Source organism: Haliotis rubra, unplaced genomic scaffold, assembly GCF_003918875.1.
Source record: "Haliotis rubra isolate DU_JTF1 unplaced genomic scaffold, ASM391887v1 Scf360, whole genome shotgun sequence".
Classification (NCBI taxonomy): domain Eukaryota; kingdom Metazoa; phylum Mollusca; class Gastropoda; order Lepetellida; family Haliotidae; genus Haliotis; species Haliotis rubra.
The window spans coordinates 1,084,504-1,109,280 of NW_025767036.1; the positions used below are offsets into that span (position 1 = coordinate 1,084,504).

Below are 24,777 nucleotides of genomic sequence, written 5' to 3' on the forward strand. Positions count from 1 at the left end.
ATGATACCCTACTAAGACACAGCCGACTGACACCAAGCGGTCCTCCCTCTATCCCCTCAATGCTGAACAACAGGATACCCTACTAAGACACAGCCTACTGACACCAAGCTGTCCTTGCTCCATCCCCACAGTGCTGAACTACATGAAACCCTACTAAGACACGGCCTACTGACTCCAATTTGTCCTTGCTCTATCCCCTTAGTGCTGAACAACAGGATACCCTACTAAGACACAGTTTACTGACACCAAACTGTCCTTGCTCTTTCCCCTCAATGCTGAACAACAGCACACCTTACTAAGACATAGAGTACTAACACCAAGTTGTCCTTGCTCTCTCCCCTCAATGCTGAACAACAGGATACCCTACTAAGACACATAGTATTGACACCAAGCTGCCCTTGCTCTATCCCCTCAATGCTGAACAACAGGATAACCTACTAAGACACGGCCTACTGATACCAAGCCGTCCTTCCTCTATCCCCTCAATGCTGAACAACAGAAACTCTACTACGACACAGCCGACTGACACCAAGCTGTCCTTGCTCTATCCCCTTAATGCTGAACAACAGGATACCCTACTAAGATACAGCCTACTGACACCAAGCTGTCCTTGCTCTATCCCCTCAATGCTGAAAAGGCAGGGTAACAATAAGTACCATGGCTTTGAATGACGCGGCCAGTGCATCACATCACTGACTTCACTTGCATATAGACGCTCTGTCCACGAGTACCTGGAGGAAGTCACAGAAGAGAACGTTCTGAGCTGATGATGTGTGTTTAATCATGTGGAATGCATTTCTGGTGATGCACATTTCTTTGATCAGTTTTCAAATCCAAACACTATCCAATCTGATCAAAACATCTGTTCTGATCTGTTATTGTGTAACTTATATTTTACTGATGCTGGGATGCATACTACATATGTGACTACATAAAGTTGAATTCCAGAATTTGAGAATCGTCACACGCATACATTGTATCATGTCTGTCTACATACAATCCCCGTGGATAACCAATGATCTCGATAGTCTCTGACAAACTCCCCGACTCTGTCAGCTGTATCACCTTCTGGTGTCCCTGTCTACAAGCAGGATGTCTCCTGTGCTGGTAGTTGTGATACCACGAGGGTAGCTGAGTGCTCTGTCTCCGGCAGGGGCGTATCTCCACACAACATCCCCCTCTGACGTCAGACATGTCACAGACGTCTTCCCATAGTCAGACACGAGTAGCTTGCCCTTGTTGTTGACACACATGTAGAAGGGACAGGCAAACAGTGAGTCGCCATTGTATGTAGTGACTGACCTCAACACGTGTCCAGCCATGTCCAGGATATCAACACATTCACAAGCACCTGCTGCTAGAGATGAAGGATTCAGAACAGCCAGACTGTAGTATCCGGTACGTGTTGTGATGGTAGAGAGCAGCACCAGGTCAGGGGTCACTTCTACTGTTACAATCTGAAGGGAGTATGGGACAGCAACCATCACCTGCTTCTCATTCAACTGTGTCATCCCATGTGGAGGGTTATCCAGGGGAAGTTTACTATGGCATGAATGATTATTTCTTGTGAAGAAAGATTTCACACACTTGTTATCACAGTCCGTAACAACACATGTCTGTACACCATCTACAACCAGGACTGTCACATCATGTAGAAGAGGGTTCTTCTGATCACCCTCCATCCTCCCATCTATCGTGTCAACCAGCACTGGAGATGGCAGATATGTACCCTGGTCCTGGTATGTGACGTCAATCTTCCCCAACTGCAGGTTATCTAAGACCTTCAGGACGTTGTCAGTGTCAGGTGTAAAGATGATGTCATCTATTCTCCGGGTGTCTGCTGCCTCTGTATCCCTGACATCCTCCATCTCTACAGCTCCAGACTCCCAGGCCTGATACGCGTCATACAGGTCCATCTCACAGTCCGATACCAAGGCCTGGTCAATGAACTCACAATGTTGTCTGTACATCTGCATCTCGATCTCTTCAAGTTTAATATCTGCCTTAAGTTGCTGTGTTTGTTTGTCTGTAATGTCCTTGACTTCATTCATCAGCTGTTTTTCCTTTTGTCTGATGCTGGCGATGACTCTTTTAACAGCAGATTTGATGTTATGTTCTACTGTTAGTTTAGTTTTCGCTATTCCTCTAATTTTCTTGTGCGTTTTCCGAATCAACGTTTGTTTTTTGCTTATTTTCTTTGTCAGTACATTCGTGCTCTTTCTCAAATGGTACTTCATGGTTGGCATCACTGACTCCATGGTAACGACAGACTCACATTTCCTGTGGTGAAGCACGCAGCATGTCTGACATGCGGCTTTGTGACAGTCTTTACAGACGAACTTTATAACCTCACCCTTGTGTTCCTGACATACAGCCTTACGTCTTCTCTTGACCTTGACCTCTCCTGAAAGGTCACACATTTCATGGTCATGTGATGCTGGATTTGCACGATGCATCTTGACACATCTTTTGCAGAGGAACACTTCACACTCAGAACACCATAAGGCTCCTGGAGTTGTCTCCCCTAACTTCTCACACAGCGAGCAACACGAAACAGTACCTGAAAGTGGACATGTCTTTGGTAACTTAACATTTCACAATAATATATTCATAAGCTTGTACAATCGACTTTGCTTTCAGTAGATATTTCTTATGGATGTGGAAAGGGTTTTGTCGCTTCTATTACAGATTGAGAAATCCAAGTATAATCATTCAGGACTATTTTAAGGCATAGATAGAGTGGTAGATACCCTGAAGATCTATCATTACAAATACTCCTTACATGTTGTGTTATTTGTAGACGATGTTAGACAAATCTATTTTCAAGGGCTTTGTGGACTTTATCATACAATTCACACAAGTGACTGATAATAATTAGTATGTCAGTCGGTATTTGCACCTGCAGTACTTGTAGAAGGTTCCTGTGTGTCAATCAGCCCCTGTATAATGATGCTGGCTTTGATCTGCCCCGCCCACTCCTCCACCGGCCTCCTGGGGTGGGGACCTTGGTGTCTTGTCGACAGCAGGGACAGGGGATGGTCTTGGACTGTACAGCATCTGGTCTGGTCTGGACGTATGAGGTGACACATTTCCTGCAGAATGTGTGATCACACCTCAGTGTACACGGGTCTGTGTACTGTTCCTGGCAGATCACACAGGTCAGGAATTCCATCACTTTCTCCTCCCGTGACGTCGCCATCTGCAAAACAAGAATCACATCCGGGTTGGGATGATGCCCAGCCAGGTCACAAACTGCTCACTACTAAGTCGCTCTTGTGAAATGTGGGGATACTGGGATAGCCTCTCAGGGATCAATGGTATTATTTTCTATAAAACTGTCTTGATTATTCAATAAACACTGATACAGAAAAAGACTGAAAAACTCATTGTTCTGCATGTCTTGGAATAACGACATGTACAAGGTGTTTCAGAACTATAGTTTTAACAAAGCCCTCCATCATTATAGTTGTCATGACAACAAACTCCTGCTGTAAGAACAAGCTAGTCGTTGTCATACATAGTACCTGGTGTACCGTGAATTGCCAGTAATGAATTTTAACTGCGTTTCGCCGTTTGAAATCAACATGTGTTACTTATAAAAATCTAAAATGCCTAAAGTGTCCTGTAATTGGGAATTGTTATCCATCCGGTATCACAAAGTACACGTAAAAGTCACACCTCCTCAAAGCAGAGACCATATAATAATCTATTATATGGTCTCTGCTCAAAAGTGACAATACGAGGGAGGAAACTGTGAAATTCTTTCACAGGCCGAGCCAACATATATCTTTATAGTTTAAGCTTTAAATGTTGACAAATTAACAAATGAACTTGTTTACCTGAATGCCAGACATTGGTACAAAACAGGACAATAACAGAAAATGGCATCACTATATTTTGGTTTTAAAACGTCGCGTCCAACAATTCCTACTTTCGGTTTCTCTTCCTTTCAAATTTTGAGTGTAGACAAAACTAAATCAGTATTTTAAACAATATGCCTTAAATCTGAATAGATGGTATCGGTGGTCTGAATGTATGCGAATTATTCACACGATGAGACTGTCTTCTGTCTCCTGGATGCTTTGAAATATGCAACCCACCTGTCTACCTGTCTCTTCCGCGTACCACACAAGGGAGGTAACTGAGACAACTCGACTAAACGTGATTTATAAACTACCTGAGCAGATGACGACGTAGGTTTCTGGATCGAATCTAGGATGAATACTATAATTAAGTGAGATATCGACACAATCCAATATTCGTACGCTGTTGTTTTATAAACACATTTTAGTGTTAAGGAGGAGTTCATTATCTGTGTTTCTGGTGTATAACATTTCGTGTCTTGTCGTTCAACATAAACCAGAAAGACGTAGCTGCTGCCCAAACTCTCTCTCACGCACGCATGTCCCTCATTTACTGAGGTGAGGTGAGGTGAGGTGAGGTGAAATTGGGTTTAACGTCGTGCTTGAGAATATTTCGCTCATATGACGACGTGCATGCATGTGTATGTGTATGTGCGGCTGCTTGTACTAGCCCAGACTTAAGCTGGTTTTATAGTGCTAGCCCACTGAGATACCATGCCGCAGTGAAGCATGAATACCCCACTCAGACACATTTTACTGACTCCGAGCCGACCAGTCCTTGTTGTACCCATTAATGCCGAGCGCCAGGCAGGGACCAACAAGTACCATATTTTAACGTCTTTTGGTATGACGCGGTAGGGGATCGAACCCGCGACCTTCCGCTCACCGGGCGGACGCTCTAACTACTACACCACGGATGGCAGTCCATTTACTTCGGGTATCAATGGAAACAACATAACTTGTCCACTTGTTTACAGATAATGCATAAAACATTTAGTGCAAAAATATATTGCTTATAAATCTATTAAGATCCTCAACTATCGTAGTTGAATGTGTTAATGAGTCCAAGGTATTAAATATACTTGTGGCCTATTCGCCAGGAGGAATATCCGCAGGGGGATTAAACATGGAACGTACTGGAGTTGGCCATAAGTGAGTCATCACTAGTGAAATTTCCATAAGCTAACATGTTAATTATCTGTTGCAGGACTATTTTTCATAAATTGAGTAGGAGTCATTTTATTTTGATATTGTGCAAACATCTTTGAAATCACCTTCAGCTACGTGTACATAATTTTCTTTCATCTTTCCGTTGATTAGTTGTCGAATGACATCTGATTAAGTACAACTTATTTTTAATCTATTCCATAGACAGCCAGGTTAAACCTGATTGGTATTTCTAATATATGTTGTTTAAATAGTTGCAGTTTTCGTAGTAATCATTGGAAAATTGAATGGAAATTATGTGTATGTAGCTGAGATGATTTCCCAGCTGGCAGATAAGTATTGAAAGCAATTCGACCGAAACTAACTTTATGAAAATTATTCTTGCAAGAGTTAATAAACATGCAAGTTTAAGAACTTCACTAATGATGACTCACTTATGACCAGCTTCTGTATATCCACAATGTGCGACATATTAGATTGTGACAGTGTTGGTCTTTGACTAACTGGAGCAACAAAAACCCATTCATTCTTTTATTTGCATTAGGTGTTGAATGTTCATCGAAAGAGGCATTTATATAATATATTTTAAAGATATTTAAACAGTCAGATAGCATGCTCATCACAATTAAAATACAAAACACGTGTGGAATGCATTTTACGAACAGCTTCTGACAGAAACACACAACCTTTCACCGTCTCTCGCCAAAAACAAAGCAGCTACTGGTCACCTCCCTGAACACCACCCACCCAACCACCTCTGGATCCGCCTGTGCATTGTGCTTGACTATTATTAGTGATGATAAATGTTAGAACCTTTTCGGTAAAATGATTGAATCTGAATATATCTGTTTTATCTTCATTATTTAACTTCAGCTAGCATCTCAACGCGTCATTATCTACGTTTAGGACGGTAACAAGTCATACATACATGAAGATGATTCTCATGCTCGTGTTTCCAAGATTACAGTTGCTACGATATCAACTGTCACAATCAGCTGCCTGAACAAACTGAAAAAATGAGTGTCTACGAAAGTGGTTTATGCTTGGACTTTGTAACGACTGTCTATTTTATGATTTATCCTGCAGATGTATGACCTGTTATTCACAGCGTAAGTATCTGTGTTGAAGGCACACTTCACAAAGGCCAATGTCAATGCAGCTGCCACAGGAAAAGAGAAAAGAAAACAGAATGATGGACATAAAACTAGTGAATATTAGCGTAAAAATACTAAAATACAGGCGTCTTTTGTACCTAATGCTTCCTGACGGTAACAACGTAAAACTGACGGAACAAGGTGAGTTTGTCCCTCAAGTTCTCACCTCATGTAGTATGATTGAGTGTTGCGGCGTTTGTGAAATACCTATTGAAACTTTAAATATCAAGCATATAAGATTTCGTTGAGCTCCTAATCATATTTTTGTCATGACTACTGTGCGTATGCTTACTTTCATGTAGCACGACACAAATCCATTAGCTTTCAGAAGCTCATGAATGCTTCTCATTTTGCACTCGTCATTTATTGATACTTAGTGATAGATACGAGTTATGTCAAAATAAAACTGAAGCTACCTTCTCTGTCTTTGAGTCGTATGTTTCTGCAAATAATGCAATTGTTGAACAATGAGTAGAGTTCTATGGATATACAACTTCTTTAATATTAAGCTCATATTAATATTAAAAATGTTGTACATCCATAGAACTCTCCTCGTTGTTCATCACACCAACTTCTAAATGCCACTTAAAGAAGGTAATGTAATTGTTTCCATTTTGTGTGAACCTGTATGCTTGTCAGTAAGTGCAACATGTGTACGAAGTATAGGCGAGTAAGGACTTCTTGTCTATTTCTAAAATGGATTTTGAAAATAATTTACACAAACACTTTCTTCGTGTGATCACGTTGCCTGAAAACCTCTAGAAACATTTTATGAATTTTTGAAACAATATTTAAACCTTAATTTGTGTTGTTTATTTAAATGGTTTCAGACGTTGTTTAGATGTTATAATTAAATAGTGTAAAAGTATCGGTATGTGAATTATCATTTCAACGGTTTGACTAAATATTATTGAACTAGTGGTAGAAGAACACACAAGAACGCATATTCATCTTAATGACATATCACGAGAAGACAGTTGGCAACTTCTCTTCATGACATCAAATCGACATGACTGTGTACATTGTTACATTGGCTTCTAAGTTCTATTTTGCACTGCTAGGGACATTATGTCAGTTATATCACAGCGTGTCTGCTGAATGTGGGAGGAAAGCCCGAAGTAAAGTGCATCTTAGGTATTTACATATTTGGTGAAACCCAAGAGCAAGGATGTGATGCTTAGAAACACATGACCATCTCCAACACGCCCGGTTCTTGTAGAATGGGAGCTGGTGCCAAATAATTAACAGTGAAGTATGGTACCAGTGGCTTAGTTTAGTCAACAATTACTCATTTCTGCAACCGGTTAAGCAAATTGGAGCAGCATATATCCTCACACGTAAGTATATGAGACAAAATCTGTCCATAGTATCCAAAAGCAACAAAAACCATTTCCATATCCATAAGATATTTCTGCCGATAAAAAGATTCCGACTGTATGATCCCGACTCCAAGTCCTCCAAGTGTGGGTAGTTGATGGCAACAAGGCGTTAGCATCATCGTGTGTGAGACAGAATGTAGTCCATCTTGTGATGGAGGTGAAGACGGGTGATTATTGTCAGCAGTCTGAGGCAGGAGATGGAGTCTTTCTGATTTTCTGTGTCATCAGATGTGTAAGTGTGTATCGCAATACCTGAGCCAGTTTGTAGCCATTATGCAGTATTGAGGTCCTGCCAATAGATGCCACCATAGTGTGTGAGAGAATGTAGTCTATCGTGTGATGGAGGTGAGGGCCAGTGATTCTTGTCGGCAGTCTGAGGCAGCTGATGGAGTTTTTCTGACTTTGTGTCTCATCAGATGCAGGTGTGTATCAAAATACCAGTTTGTAACAACGATACAGTATTGAGGTCCTGCCGATGAATGTCTATTTGTGGAATTTGCTTGGAAGGGAGACATCCAAAATAGAATGGAGATCGACAGCGGAATATTTACTTTTGGAAAATTTGAGCTCAGAAACTGTCACAACTGGTTTTCTAAAATCAACATTGTAGGTGACTAATATTAGCAACCCTGAAGAGAACGTGGAAGCTGGAAGCATGGAACTTTGCTTTAATGTTGTAGTGTAAAGTTGAATTTAGATAGATATTACGGAGGTTCGGGGATTGTTGTTTGCTGATCGAATAAAGTTTCTGGACATTCAGTGAGCAGTTTGGACGAGCCCATTTGTATTTATGCATGGAATTCCAACCCCTGATTAGTTGTCATCGTAGTTGTGTATGACGGCGGAAGCACAGAACCAGTCCTAGACGTGCAGTAGTTGACAACAGCCATTGAAGAATCTGTGCTAAAGGGAGTGTTTCTCAAGTCAAATAATACCATGTGACTTTACACACATTTATTCCTTAATCTTGTGGCATTGTCAGCTAACGTATGACATGACGTGTTGTCTGTCATCTGTGTGTTTACCTTTGAACTAGGATTTAAACCTGCTGACTGTACGACCCTCAATCATTATCAAATGTCAAATTGTTGACATGATGTTGACATTTCAGATGGGTTTTTTTAACGAAGATATGACAAGTAGCCTCTTTGGACTCTAGTATTCTAAATTGATACAGGTTATTCCTTCCAGCTTGTACATGTAATCAAAATTGATACAGGATATTCTTTCCACCTTGTACAGGCAATCTAAATTAATACAGGTTATTCCATAAATGTTTTTATTACTCCCAATTTTAGACACTTTTAAATGTGGGAAGATATTTAAATTCTGATATTCCTTTACATCTCAGATCTGCACTGTCGAAATTAAGATGTGGTCATTTTTATTTAGCAGTTGAAACGGGAAGATACAATAAAGTTGATTACAATGAGAGATTATGTTTATTTTGTAAATTGAATGACAAAAATGTTATTGAAGATGAATTTCATGTACTCCTTAAGTGTGAACGCTGTTCTTTTTAAAGGTTAAGATATATTCAGAAATATTTGACTGATTTTGATCCAAATGCCAATTCTATTAACATTATGAAAACAAATAATGACTGTATCATTAAAATATGTTAGTATTTTTCTGTAATATGTATTTCAGCGCATTAGAAATGTTCCTCTTACACAACAAGAAATAGTAAAACAATTTAAAAGCAACCAACCATTTGAAATCACACATCAATAAACACATGAATATTTACAATACTTTTCTATTATAGTACATTTCTTGACAATTTTAGTATATTAAAATGGTTAATCCCACACAAACACTATAAAACTATAATACTGAAAATATAATAATTAAAATTATATTGGCCCCCTAACATTTATTCAGTTATTGAGTGATGTAAACAAAGCATAACTGTGATCTTCTTTCTGTCTGCTACTTAGTATGCATAATATATATGTTAATCCCAAACAAACAATATAAAACTATAATGCTGAAAAATATATTTCTGAAAACTATCCAACATTTACATATAACTGTGATGTTCTTTTTCCGTCTGCACTTAGCATGCATTTTATACCGAAATCAACACAACCTTTCGGTTAACAAATTATGTATTACTTCTGATGTTTCAATTAATATAATCACAACATATGTTGACCATATCTACACACTGAAATGATTTTAAAAAATGCTGAATGGATAACAATAATTCACTAACAACACCAAGACCGACAAAAACACTGAGTGAGTGAGTGAGTTTAGTTGTACGACTAAACTCAGCAATATTCCAGCTATATGGCGGCGGTCTGTAAATAATCGAATCTGGACCAGACAATCCAGTGATCAGCAGCATGAGCATCGATCTGCGCAATTGGGAACCGATGACGTATATCAACCAAGTCAGCGAGCCTGACCACCCGATTCCGTTGGTCCAAAAACACTGAGTAATATATATAAATACACAATAGTTTGCTGATGACAAGATTTGACAAATACATATATTCCAGTGTTCTCATACATGAAACAGCAGTGTAAGCATGACCCAACAAGCCTTGTGAGGAATGTGACGTATGATTGATTACAAAACTTACTTAAGGAATAAGTTAGGTCAGATCAAACAATACAGTAATGTTTGAATCCGGTAATCTAAATTCTTGGAGGTTATACCTTCCAACTTGTACATGCACAAGTAATCTAAATTTATAAAGGTTATACTTTCCAACTTGTACGTTGAACTGTTTAAGGGGTGATAAGTCTTAAACGGTGATACTGCACATTACAATAAACTCAAGAATATTTACAATATTTCTGTTATAGTTCATATATTTACATTATTAGTATATCAAATCTGTTAATCCCACACAACAATACCAAACTATAAGCAACAAACGTTTTTAATGTCTCATAACTGCCTGATACAGTCCCGTTCTCTGGAATAACCCTCAGACTTGATCCATATAGAGTGTTGGGGCCCAATATTGAAGGAAGGGGAAATGTATCACTTTTCTCGAGCATGTCACTTTGATTACAATAAAATATATTTACAATATTTGAACATCTGAAAGAATTGGTGGACCTAACAATTATTGCAATAAACACCAAATCAAGTCACAGCAGGTTGTGCTGGGCTAACATTCCTATCTATAGAAATACATACTTGGGTGGATGCAGGTAACACGTGGGTTCATGTACTGTAAGGGAGACAACTACTGCAGGAGGAGATGCTTATTGGACTCCGTTAACATGAATGCTAAATAATAAAATGTGTACGGAAAATATCATAGTAGTACAGGTCATTACGAATTGGTCCACCAAAATATTCAAAGACAATTTGAAGAGCACACAACACCTATCCATGCACATAGCAATGATCTTAAGACTAGGAGGATCGCTCCTGTCAAACAAATCATTAAATAAGAATACAATGATAAGAGTGACATGCACTACAAGATCATATGTTCATAACTTATATATTATTATACATGTATATCATTTTTATTCCATAAACAAGCATGGCAAGTATACTCGTGTTCATTTCATGCATTTATAATATGAGTACTTTACTCGTATAAAAGCATTATTTAGCTAAATACCAATAAACAGGATTAAGGTCAACTGTTATTTCCATGTCATATTTAGGCAAGCAAGTGATATAGCACGCAGACATGGTTGTGTTATGACATATTATCCACAGATTAAATACTTTAGTCACAGATTTTTTATTGATTGTCAGTCTTTATTCTGTTGTTCTGTTATTTGTTATTTTAGATAAACTTGACATCAAGTATTCCAGGGGAAGTGGTCCAGGAGGTCAGAACGTCAACAAAGGTCTGTCTACTTTTCTATAAAATATATATTCATGGCCTGTAGCACTGTAAAGTATATTTGAGTTCAAGTGAAGAAATCAGTCATTTTTCTCTGCCTAACCAGTAAGAAGAGCCCGATATTCTCTAAAGACAGAACACAGGTAACAGTCATATTAATTTCACATATTGTTACCATCACTCTCACCATCATAACTATGTAGCTCGTTCTGACATGTTCTGTTGTCAAATCTTATTAGGGATGTCACGATACATTTCAAGTTCATGATTCGATACGTATCACGATACATTTCATGATTCGATACGTATCTCGATACCTATTTTCGCGGCATTATTGCGTAAATTTAGTTACATTTTGAACATTATTATTTCATTTTTTATAATTGTCCATGAAAAGATCAACAGTTTTTTATTCTCAGAGATTAATAAGTTCTAATTTCCCATCTTTGTGGATGAAAAATAATCATTTATAACTCTCATAACATCAGAAAACATGATACAATTGCAAAAAGAAAACGATCCATAAACATATTTAAACCAATACTTTCAAAACTAAATATCGATACAGATTTGAATGTATCGATAATTGTATCGTCAAAGAATACAAAGAATCGATGTATCGCCGAGTGTGGCATCCCTACTTATTAAGTCATTTCTTATTGCACACTTAAGGATACTCAAATATTCTCTAAAGATTGAACGGAGGAGTAAGTCATATTAAGTTGACTTATTGCTATCGTGACTTTCACCATCTTGTCTAATCTAATTAACATCGGTTCTTGGTGCTCGTTACCGCAGCACAAAGATCACAGAACATCCCAATGATCCCATTACAGATCATGTCTGTATGACCTTTTTGCAGAAGATCTGTGAAGATCCAGGTTAGAATTGGTATTCAGCAACCAATGCTTGTTGTAAGTGGCGGCTAAGGGGATCGGGTGGTCAGACTCGATGACTTGGTTGACACAGGTCATCACATCCAAATTGTGTAGATCGATTCTCATGCTGTTGATCACTGGATTGTGATTGTGGCACTACTACATTCGACATCTGCAGTCTGTTGTTTTGGTGATAAGATATACAGACATAAATAATCTTGCTGAGGATATGTATCCTCAACACTTATCTTTGTTCTAACACTCGATATTAACATATATACTTAGAAGAGATCATAATATAATATATGTAAACATGATCCACCCATGTAGATGCGGTTTAGAATTGGTCTTTAGCAAACCATGCTTTCTGTATGCGGCGACTAACAGGATCAGGGGGTCCGACTCGCTGATGTCGTCGTATCCCAATTGCATAGATCGATGCTCATGCTGTTGATCACTGGATTGTCTAGTCCAGACTCAATATTTACACACAGTCGCGATATAGCTCGAAATGTGCTGAGTACGGTGTAAAACAAAACTCACTCACTCCCTCTGACTGGATCCCTCACTGGATCAGAGAGAGACTCCTGGAGAAGGTGGGTTATCTCCCCCCCTCCAAACTATAGATTGAATGCCAAGATGAACAAACATTCAGTGTCACAATATAATATACTCTTTAACACAAGAATTTGGAATAGTCAGAACTGAAAAAGAATTTCTAAACTTTGAAATGTCTCAATCAGAAATGATGCCCTACTCCCATTTCTGGGGCTACTGTATGCGACACGTGCACACTATCTGTGTTTTAGTGTTAAGTTCTACAGACATGAATAATTTTAACAGGATATATATCATCAACAATTATCTTGATCAAACACTTGATATCATACATGTATCCCTACTATTCTTAGAGAGTACATGTTATTTGTATGACAAGAAGTAAGATGGCATAGTACTAACATAGAGACCAAAACTATTCAATCCCATGCTGCTCATATCCTCCGATCCAGTGCCATGCATCTCACTGTGAAGATCTAACATCACTAACAGGAGTCGGAATCCGGAGACCTTCCAATGAGCCGAAAGGTGTTTGGGCTTCTCAGTTCCCAGTTCCAGCAACCCCTGAAGATCTCGGTTAGAATTGATCTTCAGTAACTCATGCTCCTTGGAAGAGGCAACTAACAGGATCAGGTGGATTGGTTGACACATGTCATCGGTTCCTAATTGCGCAGATCAAAGCTCATGCTGTTGATCACTGGATTGTCTGGTCCAGACCTGATTATTTATAGACCGCTGCCATATATTTGGATTATGCCTGAGTGTGGGGTTAAACTAAACTTACTCACTCACTCCCTACACAGGAGGCTGGTAGGATCACCAAGGGAGGCTATCTGGTCGTGACCTCGGATGCTACAAGGAAACAGATGTTGAACCAGGCGGACTGCATGGAGAAAATACGTACAGTCATCTTCGGGGCAGGTGAACTTCCTCGTGAGCTCACAGAGCAGGAGAGGACTGTGAGAGACAGAAGGTATTAAACCAGTTTATTGAACTCACATTTTAAGTTAAATATCTTCAGTAACCCATGCCTGTCGTAAGAGGTGACTATCGGGTGGTCTGGGATGCTGACTTGGCTGACACATGTCATCGTATCCCAACTCCGTAGATTGATGCTGATACTGTTGATCACTGGATTGTCTGGTCCAGACCTGATTCTTGACAGACAACTGCCATATAGCTGGAATATTGCTGAGTGTGGCATTAATCAACATCCAACCTTATAATGTACGGCAAGACTACAGAATACCAGATACCTTCCGCCATCTTTGAAAGCTTATTTTAGAACTGCGCACAAAATGTGCGCAACTGAGTTCCTTAGTAACGGCGTTTTGTTTATGTTGCATAGAGCATTAGGGTTTAGGGTTTAGGGTTAGGGTTTAGGGTTTAGGGTTAGATTAGACATTAGATATGATGCTTACCTTCACAGAACGAAATCGTCAGCACTGTCGTCAGCATCGGGTTGCAGAGGAGCGAAGGGGCGTCTCACATGCACAATTTCATCATCTCTGTCATGGGGTTTATATACACGACTGATAAGCTCCAAGAAAGCTATAAGCATGTCCTCCCTGTTACTCAAGTACTTCCTTCTTACACAAAATTCTTCAAAATATGAAGAATACAACCCCTTAGTAGTGCCTGATCGTGGTAGAGATCTTTTCAAAGCACCCCAAGAGGACTCAATGGTGTTAGTATGTGCTCCCGTCTCGGGGTCCTTGAAATGGATCGAGTGATTCACTTTCAAGTGGAGAAAGTCTTCATGCTTCAAGCAGTCATAGGCTTTCCAACAATCGCTTATTATTGTGGTGCCTGGTTTGATGTATTTCTTAATTATCGGAATTAGTGTCTCAGAGTCACGCTTGTCCACACATGCAAAAAAATAGTCTTTGGATTCCCGATCGATTCCCCCGAAAACCCACTGACCGTCAACCCTTTTTCCTCGATTAAATTTTCTTTTCCAAACTTTGATTCGTCAATCTCCACTATTCTTCCCTCCCCACCGATCCTATCACTGTCAGAATCTGCCACAACAACACAAACTTCGCGACAGAAGTGGTACCAGTCTACAGAAGTGTTGCAAGACGAAATGTCTAGTTCCCGACGTACAAAAAATCTTGAGACAACTTGAAAATCCAACAATATGTGAGCAATAAAATTTTGCCACAATCTAATTTGCTGTTTTCAAACCACGAATTGTGGCGAATAGACAGTTTTTTGCCGCACGATTTCTTGCTACTTTTCCAACACAAATTGTCTTTGCTGTAGCTTTTATCTTTACACAAATAAAATTTCCCAATACAACATTTACCGCATGTTTTCCCGTCCTAGTTTCCAAAAAGTCCCTGTTTCTTAAAAATCGATGAAGTTCTACTTTGTCTTCCGATAACTTGAATACGTCCCACAATCGCATCTTCTGAACGCCGAGTAGAAGTTGTAGACTTCCAAATACGGCCGTTACTAGGCTATGACGTAGACACAAACTGACCAATCACTGAACACTTACCTTTCAGAAATTTCCCACGCTCATTCGCTCCAACTCCCAGAATTCCGTAGGTCCGGTTTTTTCAAAGGCGCATATATTTTTTATTTGTGATAACTTACCTTTCATTTTAAAAATCGTTGGTTAGTTTTACTAACCGGAAGTCGTCTCAATCAATCCGATTTCAATGGTTATTTTTCATTTTAATGCTCGCTTATTGTTTCGAATAATATAGCTCGTGCTTCCCTATAATAGGAAGTGCGCGTGCTAACAAAGAATATGGTTGGTAGGTATCCGGTATTCTGTAGGTGTACCTAATGTACTTGTACATTATAAACAATACAGAAGCAAAACGCCCATTTGACCATTTTTTTGGCAATGTGAGTAGATGTGTCTAGCTGACATGCAGTCAGAATTTGTGAAGAAAGTTTGCTTTGTTGTGTGATGGTTTCTACATCAAGGTTGGAAAAATTATTCAGCCAAAATATTCCATGTAGATTCCAGGTCAGAACTGGCTATGAAGGAGATGTCAATATTGATATTGTGGCGGGGTTGTTGGCTTGATCGCCTGTCATTGTGATGGTATCTGGTGTGGCTCATAACATCAATCACTAGTTTGTTGGATCCAGTCCCTGTTATGTGTTTGTGACCTGCAAAATTGCCATATGTCGTGTTAAACATGAAACGAATAATGGGAAGTTTTGTTTTAGAAATTGTGCCCAGTAACCTTTGTTCAAAATGTTAGAAAATTGTATCCTTTGACTTGTTGTGTCATAACAACAGGACATCATGAGACATTTGTTATAATATCAACCACTGGTTTGTTTGGTCCCGCCTAGCTTCTCAATAGGAATCCATGAAATGGACGGAGTAACATACTCGTGTAAATGAAATCAAGTGATCATTTATGATACATTTTGTTTAAAGTGGTACTCACAAATAATCAAGTGTGGTGGGTGTGGTGGGCGAGCTGGCCAAGGTACCAGGCTAGTGATCCAGCGAGCTTGAGGTGCCGGGATCGAGCCCACCTGTGACGACCGGGTTTAAAAACCTTGGAGTCAACTTTGTGTGCAGACTTCCGTGTTGTCACAACCCCTAGTGTACAGTACACAAACCTGCGCACTTAAAAGAACCCAAGAATCCGCTGGTGTATGACTAGATGGTGGCCACATGAATACGTGCAAACACCTAGTTGCGGGTACAGCAATGTGCAGTGAACTTGGACAAAGTACTGTGACTACGTGCCCCAGTCCACCCAGCTGTGGATAGGCACCTCGTTAGGATGAGAAAGCCACAATAACTCGATGCGCCTAGTGGCAGCAAGAGTTGTATACTCCCCAAGGAGTTGAGATTGATAATACGATGTGCCGTTAAGATTGACATCCAATGATCGAGGGGAAAAATACCAGCGCCTTGAGCATGCTCTAGTTGCGTGGATATGTGCGCTATATAAATATCCTATAATAATAATAATAATAATAATAATAATAATAATAAAAAAAGAAAAAGATGGTGACTTGTAAGTAACCAAGTCAGGAACAAGTCGCGGTAGTGATATTGTGAGCACCAATCCACAAAGCCACTCAGATGGACCACCTAATCCAGCTGGCCACCCATGATGACCAGCATTGGCTGCTGGGGGCATGTTCCATCTAACCATGAAATACGCAGGACCCAAGCAGTTACTGATCGCTCCAGTACTGAACATCTTGAAAGAATAAAAAATAAGTTAGGATCTGTAACTGAATCATGTCTACAACTTAATTGTTGACAGACTGCTCGAAAAATGTGGATGTATGATTGTGTAATTCAGTATTTTATTCAAGCCTATGTGAGGCGGTGGGGTAATTTAGTGGTTAAAGTGTTCGCTTGTCACACTGAAGACCTGGGTTCGATTACCCACATGGGTACAATGTTTAGGAGATATACATCATATGTTGGCCAATTTCCGGGTGTTATTGAGTATTTGAAGCACAGGAATTCATTTGGAACCGACGGCGTCAGCCGGAGGTTTCAAATGAAATATTCCCGTGCTGGGGAATGTGGCCTGTGATTGATTACAATGACATACCTGAAGGAATAAGTAATGAACAGCAGCTCAGGTCCCTGTCACGTATTTATTTGATTCCCCCAACATGGCAGCAACGGGAATCACTATGACTAAAGTTTTTCATCAAGTAGTTGCCACTTGATAATTAAATTTTCAACACTCTTTCAATTGACATTATTAGATTGGTTCAATATTTGAAAGTTGCGGGGACCAGACTTTATGAAACACCAGAGAAAATACAGGTAGTTTGACAGGGCTAACATTCCAATTTCAGGAAATGATTTTTGCAGTGTATGCTGGAAACAGGCGGGTTCATATACTGCAAGGGAGACAAGAGATACTTGTAACTCCTGTACAGTTTCATATATAAACATAAAATTCATATGACAAAATATGTTATGATATGACAGGCTACATTTATGATACTTATCAACAACTGACAATATGTTTCCCTCTAAAATAGAATATACCTGACTTCCTACACTAACCTTTTGATCTGTGATCTGTCAATTTTTGATGTGACATGTTAATTTCAGATTACACATCCACATTACACATACAGATTCTAGTTAATTTTCAGATTGAATACCATCCGGGATTACCCACACTCTCAGAGTCCTAATCACTAGCACACAAAGTCAGCCATCTAACCCACTCATCCAGCCCTTTCTCAAAGGTATTCATAACACTGATATAACCCTTACAGACCCAATTAGCCTAATGTCAAACTGTATCCTTCGTTCTCTCTCATTTCAAGCTCACCTCTTTTTAAAATGATGTAAACATTAAAGGTCATTCATTACATTGTGACTGTTTCTTTACTTTCAATATGTGCAATTCCTGAATTTAACCCTGGGATAAATTATGGCTTCATAATTTGGTAACCAAAGTGGCTATTTTTCATTATCAAGCGCGGGGTTTAACTGCGGGAATTCCATACAAGTTTGATATCCCAGCTGTTCGAAATCAAATTCCTCATCAAAGTATTCATCCATTCATATAATCTTTAGAATCATCTGTTTCTAAAAATGTACCTGACTTCCCACACTCCATCTTCGATCTGTGGCCAGTGTGTATCTTTGGCAAGGGTCAAGGTGTGTCACCCCTACACTACTCACTGCCCGCCTGGACACCCGACCTGGGGGAGGGGCAAGCAAACCTACCATCCTACGTTTCCTAATATAGTGGACGTTCTGTGTTTCCTAATATAGTGGACGTTCTGTGAATCTGATGAGATACCACATCTCAGTTTACCATGGATACCCTACTAAGACAAAGCCTACTAACACCAAGCTGTCCTTGCCTTATCATATCAATGCTGAACAGGCAGGGCAACAACAAGTACCACATTTAGAATGATGCATCTAATCAGGGACTTCACTCGCTGGTAGACGCCCACGAGTACCTGGAGGAAGTCACTGACGAGAACGTTCTGTTGTGTTATTGAACTTATTTCTATGATCAGTTATAAAATCCAAACAGAATCCAATCTGATCAAAATATCTATATCTGTACTGATCTGTTATAGTGTAGCTCATATTTTACTGATGCTGGGATGTATGACTACATGAGGAGGAATTCCAGGATTTGAGTTGGGCTAGACACGTACATTGTGTCATGACTGTCTACATACAATCCCCGTGGATAATCACCCATGTCTCGATATTCTCTGACAAACTCCCCCGACTCTGTCAGCTGTATCACCTTGCCCCAGTCTAGAAGCAGGATGTCTCCTGTCGTGGTAGTTGTGATACCACGAGGGTTGCTGAGTGCTCTGTCTCCGGCAGGGGGGTATCTCCCCATAACATCCCCCTCTGACGTCAGACATGTCACAGACCTCTTCCTACAGTCAGACACGAGTAGGTCGCCCTTGTTGGTGACACACATGTACCAGGGGGTAGGTAAACAGCGAGTCATCATTGTATGTACGGATTGACCTCAACACGTGTCCAGCCATGTCCAGGATATCAACACAGCCGCAACCACCTGCTGCTAGAGATGAAGGATTCAGAACAGCCAGACTGCTGTATCCGGTACGTGTTGTGATGGCTGAGAGCAGCACCAGGTCAGGGGTCACTTCTATTGTTACAATCTGTTTTGACAGCAAATCACCTGCTTCTCATTCAACTGTGAGCCTGTGAGAGCAGGGGAAGCCTACTATGGCATGAATGATTTATTTCTGTGAAGAAAGATTTCACACACTTGTTATGACAGTCCGTAACAACACACGTCTGTACACCATCTACAACCAGGACTGTCACATCATGTATAGAAGTAAGGCTCCTCATCATCACCAAACACCCTCACATCTATCGTGTCAACCAGGACTGGAGATGGCAGATATTGCCCTGGTCCTGGTATGTGACGTCAATCTTCCCCAACTGCAGGTTATCTAAGACCTTCAGGACGTGGTCAGTGTCTGGTGTAAAGATGATGTCATCTATTCTCCTGGGTGTCTGCTGCCTCTGTAACCCTGACATCCTCCATCTCTACAGCTCCAGACTCCCAGGCCTGATACGCGTCATACAGATCCATCTCACAGTCCGATACCAAGGCCTGGTCAATGAACTCACAATGTTGTCTGTACATCTGCATCTCGATCTCTTCAAGTTTAATATCTGCCTTAAGTTGCTGTGTTTGTTTGTCTGTAATGCCCTTGACTTCATTCATCAGCTGTTTTTCTTTCTGTTTGATGTTGGCGATGACTCTCTCAACAGCAGATTTGATGTGACCTTCAAGAGCTACTTTAGTTTTCAATATTCCTCTAATTTCCTTGTGCGTTTTCCGAATCAACTTTTGTTTTTTGATTATTTTCTTTGTCAGTACATTCATGCTCTTTCTCAAATGGTACTTCATGGTTGGCATCAATGACTCCATGGTAACGACAGACTCACATTTCCTGTGGTGAAGCACGCAGCATGTCTGACATGCGGCTTTGTGACAGTCTTTACAGACAAACTTTATAACCTCACCCTTGTGTTCCCTGCATACAGCCTTACGTCTTCTCTTGACCTTGATCTCTCCTGAAAGGTCACACATTTCATGGTCATGTGATGCTGGACTTGCACGATGCATCTTTGACACATCTCTTTGCAGAGGAACACTTCACACTCAGAACACCATAAGGTTCCTGGAGTTGTCTCCCCTAACTTCGAGCACACAGCGAGCAACACCAAACAGTACCTGAAAGTCCAGGACATGTCATTGGTAACTTAACATTTCACAATAATATATTCACAAGCTTGTGCAATCGCCTTTGCTTTCAGTAGATATTTCGTGTTATGGATGTGGAAAGGGTTTTGTTGCATTTCTATTACATGGGTTGAATTGAGAAATCCAAGTATAATCATTCAGGTTTACTATTTTAAGGCATAGATAGAGTGGTATATACCCTGAAGATCTACATTATCTAAATACTATGATCCTTACATGTTGTGTTATTTGTAGACGATGTTAGACAAATCTATTTTCAAGGGCTTTGTGGACTTTATCATACAATGGGGATCTGTACACAAGACGACTGATAATAATCAGCATGTCAATCGGTATTTGCACCTGCAGTACTTGTAGAAGGTTCCTGTGTGTCAATCAGCCCCTGTATAATGATGCTGGCTTTGATCTGCCCCGCCCACTCCTCCACCGGCCTGCTGGGGTGAGGGACCCTGGTATCTTGTCCACAGTAGGGACAGGGGATGGTCTTGGAATGTATAGCATCTTGTCTGGTCTGGACGTATGAGGTGACACATTTCCTGCAGAATGTGTGATCACACTCAGTGTACACGGGTCTGTGTACAGTTCCTGGCAGATCACACAGGTCAGGAATTCCATCACTTTCTCCTCCCGTGACGTCGCCATCTGCAAAACAAGAATCACATCCGGGTTACAATGATGGACAGCCAGGTCACAAACTGCTCACTACTAAGACGCTCTTGTGAAATGTGGGGATACTGGGATTGCCTCTCAGGGGTCAATGGTATTATTTTCTATAAAACTGTCTTTGTTATTCAATAAACACTGATAGAGAAAAAGACTGAAAAACTCATTGTTCTGCATGTCTTGGAATAACGACATGTACAAGGGGTTTCAGAAATATAGTATTAACAAAGCCCTCCATCATTATAGTTGTCATGACAACAAACTCCTGCTGTAAGAACAAGCTAGTCGTTGCCGTACATAGTACCTGGTGTACCGTGAATTGCCAGTAATGAATTTTAACTGAAATCAACATGGATATGTTACTTATAAAATCTAAAATGCCTAAAGTGTCCTGTAATTGGAATTGTTATCCATCCGGTATCACAAAGAACACGTAAACGTCACACCTCCTCAAGCAGAGACCATATAATAATATGTTATATGGTATCTGCTCAAAGTGACAATACGAGGGAAGAAACTGTGAAATTCTTTCACAGGCCGAGCCAACATATATCGTTATATTATAGTTTAAGCTTTAAATGTTGACAAATTAACAAATGAACTTGTTTACCTGAATGCCAGACATTGGTACAAAACAGGACAATAACAGAAAATGGCATCACTATATTTTAGTTTTAAAACCTCGCGTCCAACAATTCCTACTTTCGGTTTCTCTTCCTTTCAAATTTGAGTGTAGACAAAACTAAATCAGTATTTTAAACAATATGCCTTAAATCTGAATAGATGCTGTCGGTGGTCTGAATGTATACGAATTATTCACACGATGAGACTGTCTTCTGTCTCCTGGATGCTTTGAAATATGCAACCCACCTGTCTACCTGTCTCTTCCGCGTACCACACAAGGGAGGTACTGAGACAACTCCACTAAACGTGATTGATATACTACCTGAGCAGATGACGACGTAGGTATCTGGATCGAATCTAGGATGAATACTATAGTTAAGTGAGATATCGACACAATCCAATATTCGTACGCTGTTGTTTTATAAACACATTTTAGTGTTAAGGAGGAGTTCATTATCTGTGTTTCTGGTGTATAACATTTCGTGTCTTGTCGTTCAACATAAACCAGAAAGACGCAGCTGCTGCCCAAACCCTCACGCACGCATGTCCTCATTTACTTCGGGTATCAATGGAAACAACATAACTTGTCCACTTGTTTACAGATAATGTATAAATCATTTAGTGCAAAAATATATTGCTTATAAATCTATTAAGATCCTCAACTATCGTAGTTGAATGTGTTAATGAGTCCAAGGTATAAAATATACTTGTGGCCTATTCGCCAGGAGGAATATCCGCAGGGGGATTAAACATGGAACGTACTATAGTTGGCCATAAGTGAGTTTTCACTAGTGAAAGTTCCATAAGCTAACATGTTATTCATAAATTGAGTTGAAGTCATTTTATTTTGATATTGTGCAAACATCTTTGAAATCACCTTCAGCTACGTGTACATAATTTTCTTTCATCTTTCCGTTGATTAGTTGTCGAATGACATCTGATTAAGTACAACTTAATTTTAATCTGTTCCATAGACAGCCATGTTAACCCTGATTGGCATGTCTAATATATGTTGTTTTAAATAGTTGCAGTTTTCGTAGTAATCATCGGAAAATTGAATGGAAATTATGTTTATGTAGCTGAGATGATTCCCCAGCTGGTAGATAAGTATTGAAAGCAATTCGACCGAAACTACCTTTATGAAAATTATTCTTGCAAGAATTAATTAACATGCAAGTTTAAGAATTTCACTAATGATGACTCACTTATGGCCAGCTTCTGTATATCCACAATGTGCGACATATTAGATTGTGACAGTGTTGGTCTTTGACTAACTGGACCAACAAAAAGCCATTCATTCTTTTATTTGCATTACGTGTTAAATGTTCATCGAAAGAGGCATTTATATAATATATTTTGAAAGATATTTAAACAGTCAGACTTCCATTATTGAAGTAGTGGTAGAAGAACAGAACGCATATTCATCTTAACTGTTTTTAAATATACCTCTGATGTCACGTTTAAGTATCTCCGCCTCCATGGCTCGTTCTCCAGGTGTGTTCACTGTTTAATGTGGATGAAAATATTTCTCATCGTCCCCTCTTGATAAAGAGGAGAGCGAGTAATCGTGAGTTATGAGCAACATCGCGGACAGGATATATCACGAGAAGACAGTTGGCAACTTCTCTTCATGACATCAAATCGACATGACTGTGTACATTGTTACATTGGCTTCTAAGTTCTATTTTGCACTGTTAGGGACATTATGTCAGTTATATCACAGCGTGTCTGCTGAATGTGGGAGGAAAGCCCGAAGTAAAGTGCATCTTAGGTATTTACATATTTGGTGAAACCCAAGAGCAAGGATGTGATGCCTAGACACACATGCCCTTCTCCAACACGCCCGGTTCTTGTAGAATGGGGGCTGGTGCCAAAGAATTAACAGTGAAGTATGGTACCAGTGGCTTAGTTTAGTCAACAATAACTCATTTCTGCAACCGGTTAAGCAAATTGGTCCCGCATATATCCTCACACGTAAGTATATGAGACAAAATCTGTCCATAGTATCCAAAAGCAAACAAACACCATTCTATATCCATAAGATATCTCTGGAAGCTGGAGGGATGGAACTTTGCTTTAATGTTGTACTGTAAAGTTGAATATTGATAGATATTACGGAGGTTCGGGGATTTTTTTTTTGCTGATCGAATAAAGTTTCTGGACATTCAGTGAACAGTTTGGACGAGCCCATTTGTATTTATGCATGGAATTCCAACCCCTGATTAGTTGTTATCGTAGTTGTGTATGACGGCGGAAGCACAGAACCAGTCCTAGACGTGCAGTAGTTGACATCATCTATGGAAGAATCTGTGCTAAAGGGAGTGTTTCTCAAGTCAAATAATACCATGTGACTTTACACACATTTATTCCTTAATCTTGTGGCATTGCCAGCTAACGTATGACATGACGTGTTGTCTGTCAACTGTGTGTTTAACTTTGAACTAGGATTTAAACCTGCTGACTGTACGACCCTCAATCATTATCAGGATGTCAAATTGTTGACATGATGTTGACATTTCAGATGGTGTTTTTAACGAATATATGACAAGTAACCTCTATGGGAAGAGAATGCCCTTTAACCAGATACATGTAATTCCAAGCCAATATATGTCCGATACAGTATTCTTTGGACTAAATTGATACAGGTTATTCCTTCCAGCTTGTACATGTAATCAAAATTGATACAGGATATTCTTTCCACCTTGTACAGGTAATCTAAATTAATACAGGTTATTCCATAAATGTTTTTATTACTCCAAATTTTAGACACTTTTAAATGTGGGAAGATATTTAAATTCTGATATTCCTTTACATTTTAGATCTGCACTGTCGAAATTAAGATGTGGTCATTTTTATTTAGCAGTTGAAACGGTAAGATACAATTAAGTTGATTACAATGAGAGATTATGTTTATTTTGTAAATTG

The 24,777-nt window shown here is 39.6% G+C and overlaps 2 protein-coding genes across 2 annotated transcripts; one reads left to right on the top strand and one right to left on the bottom strand.

The window, feature by feature from the left end:
• Window positions 1-756: 756 nt before the first annotated feature.
• LOC124285468 (protein wech-like) lies at window positions 757-4,154 on the bottom strand. The gene is made up of 3 exons (XM_046721705.1): window positions 4,101-4,154; window positions 2,900-3,199; window positions 757-2,560 (listed from the first exon to the last, which is right to left on the bottom strand). Exons 2-3 carry the CDS (start codon window positions 3,087-3,089, stop codon window positions 1,062-1,064), a joined length of 1,689 nt encoding a protein of 562 aa, XP_046577661.1. The 5' UTR covers window positions 3,090-3,199; window positions 4,101-4,154; the 3' UTR covers window positions 757-1,061.
• Window positions 4,155-10,100: 5,946 nt separating this feature from the next.
• Window positions 10,101-13,803, top strand: LOC124285505 (peptidyl-tRNA hydrolase ICT1, mitochondrial-like). The gene is made up of 4 exons (XM_046721747.1): window positions 10,101-10,117; window positions 11,258-11,408; window positions 12,760-12,861; window positions 13,627-13,803. Exons 1-4 carry the CDS (start codon window positions 10,101-10,103, stop codon window positions 13,801-13,803), a joined length of 447 nt encoding a protein of 148 aa, XP_046577703.1.
• Window positions 13,804-24,777: the final 10,974 nt, after the last annotated feature.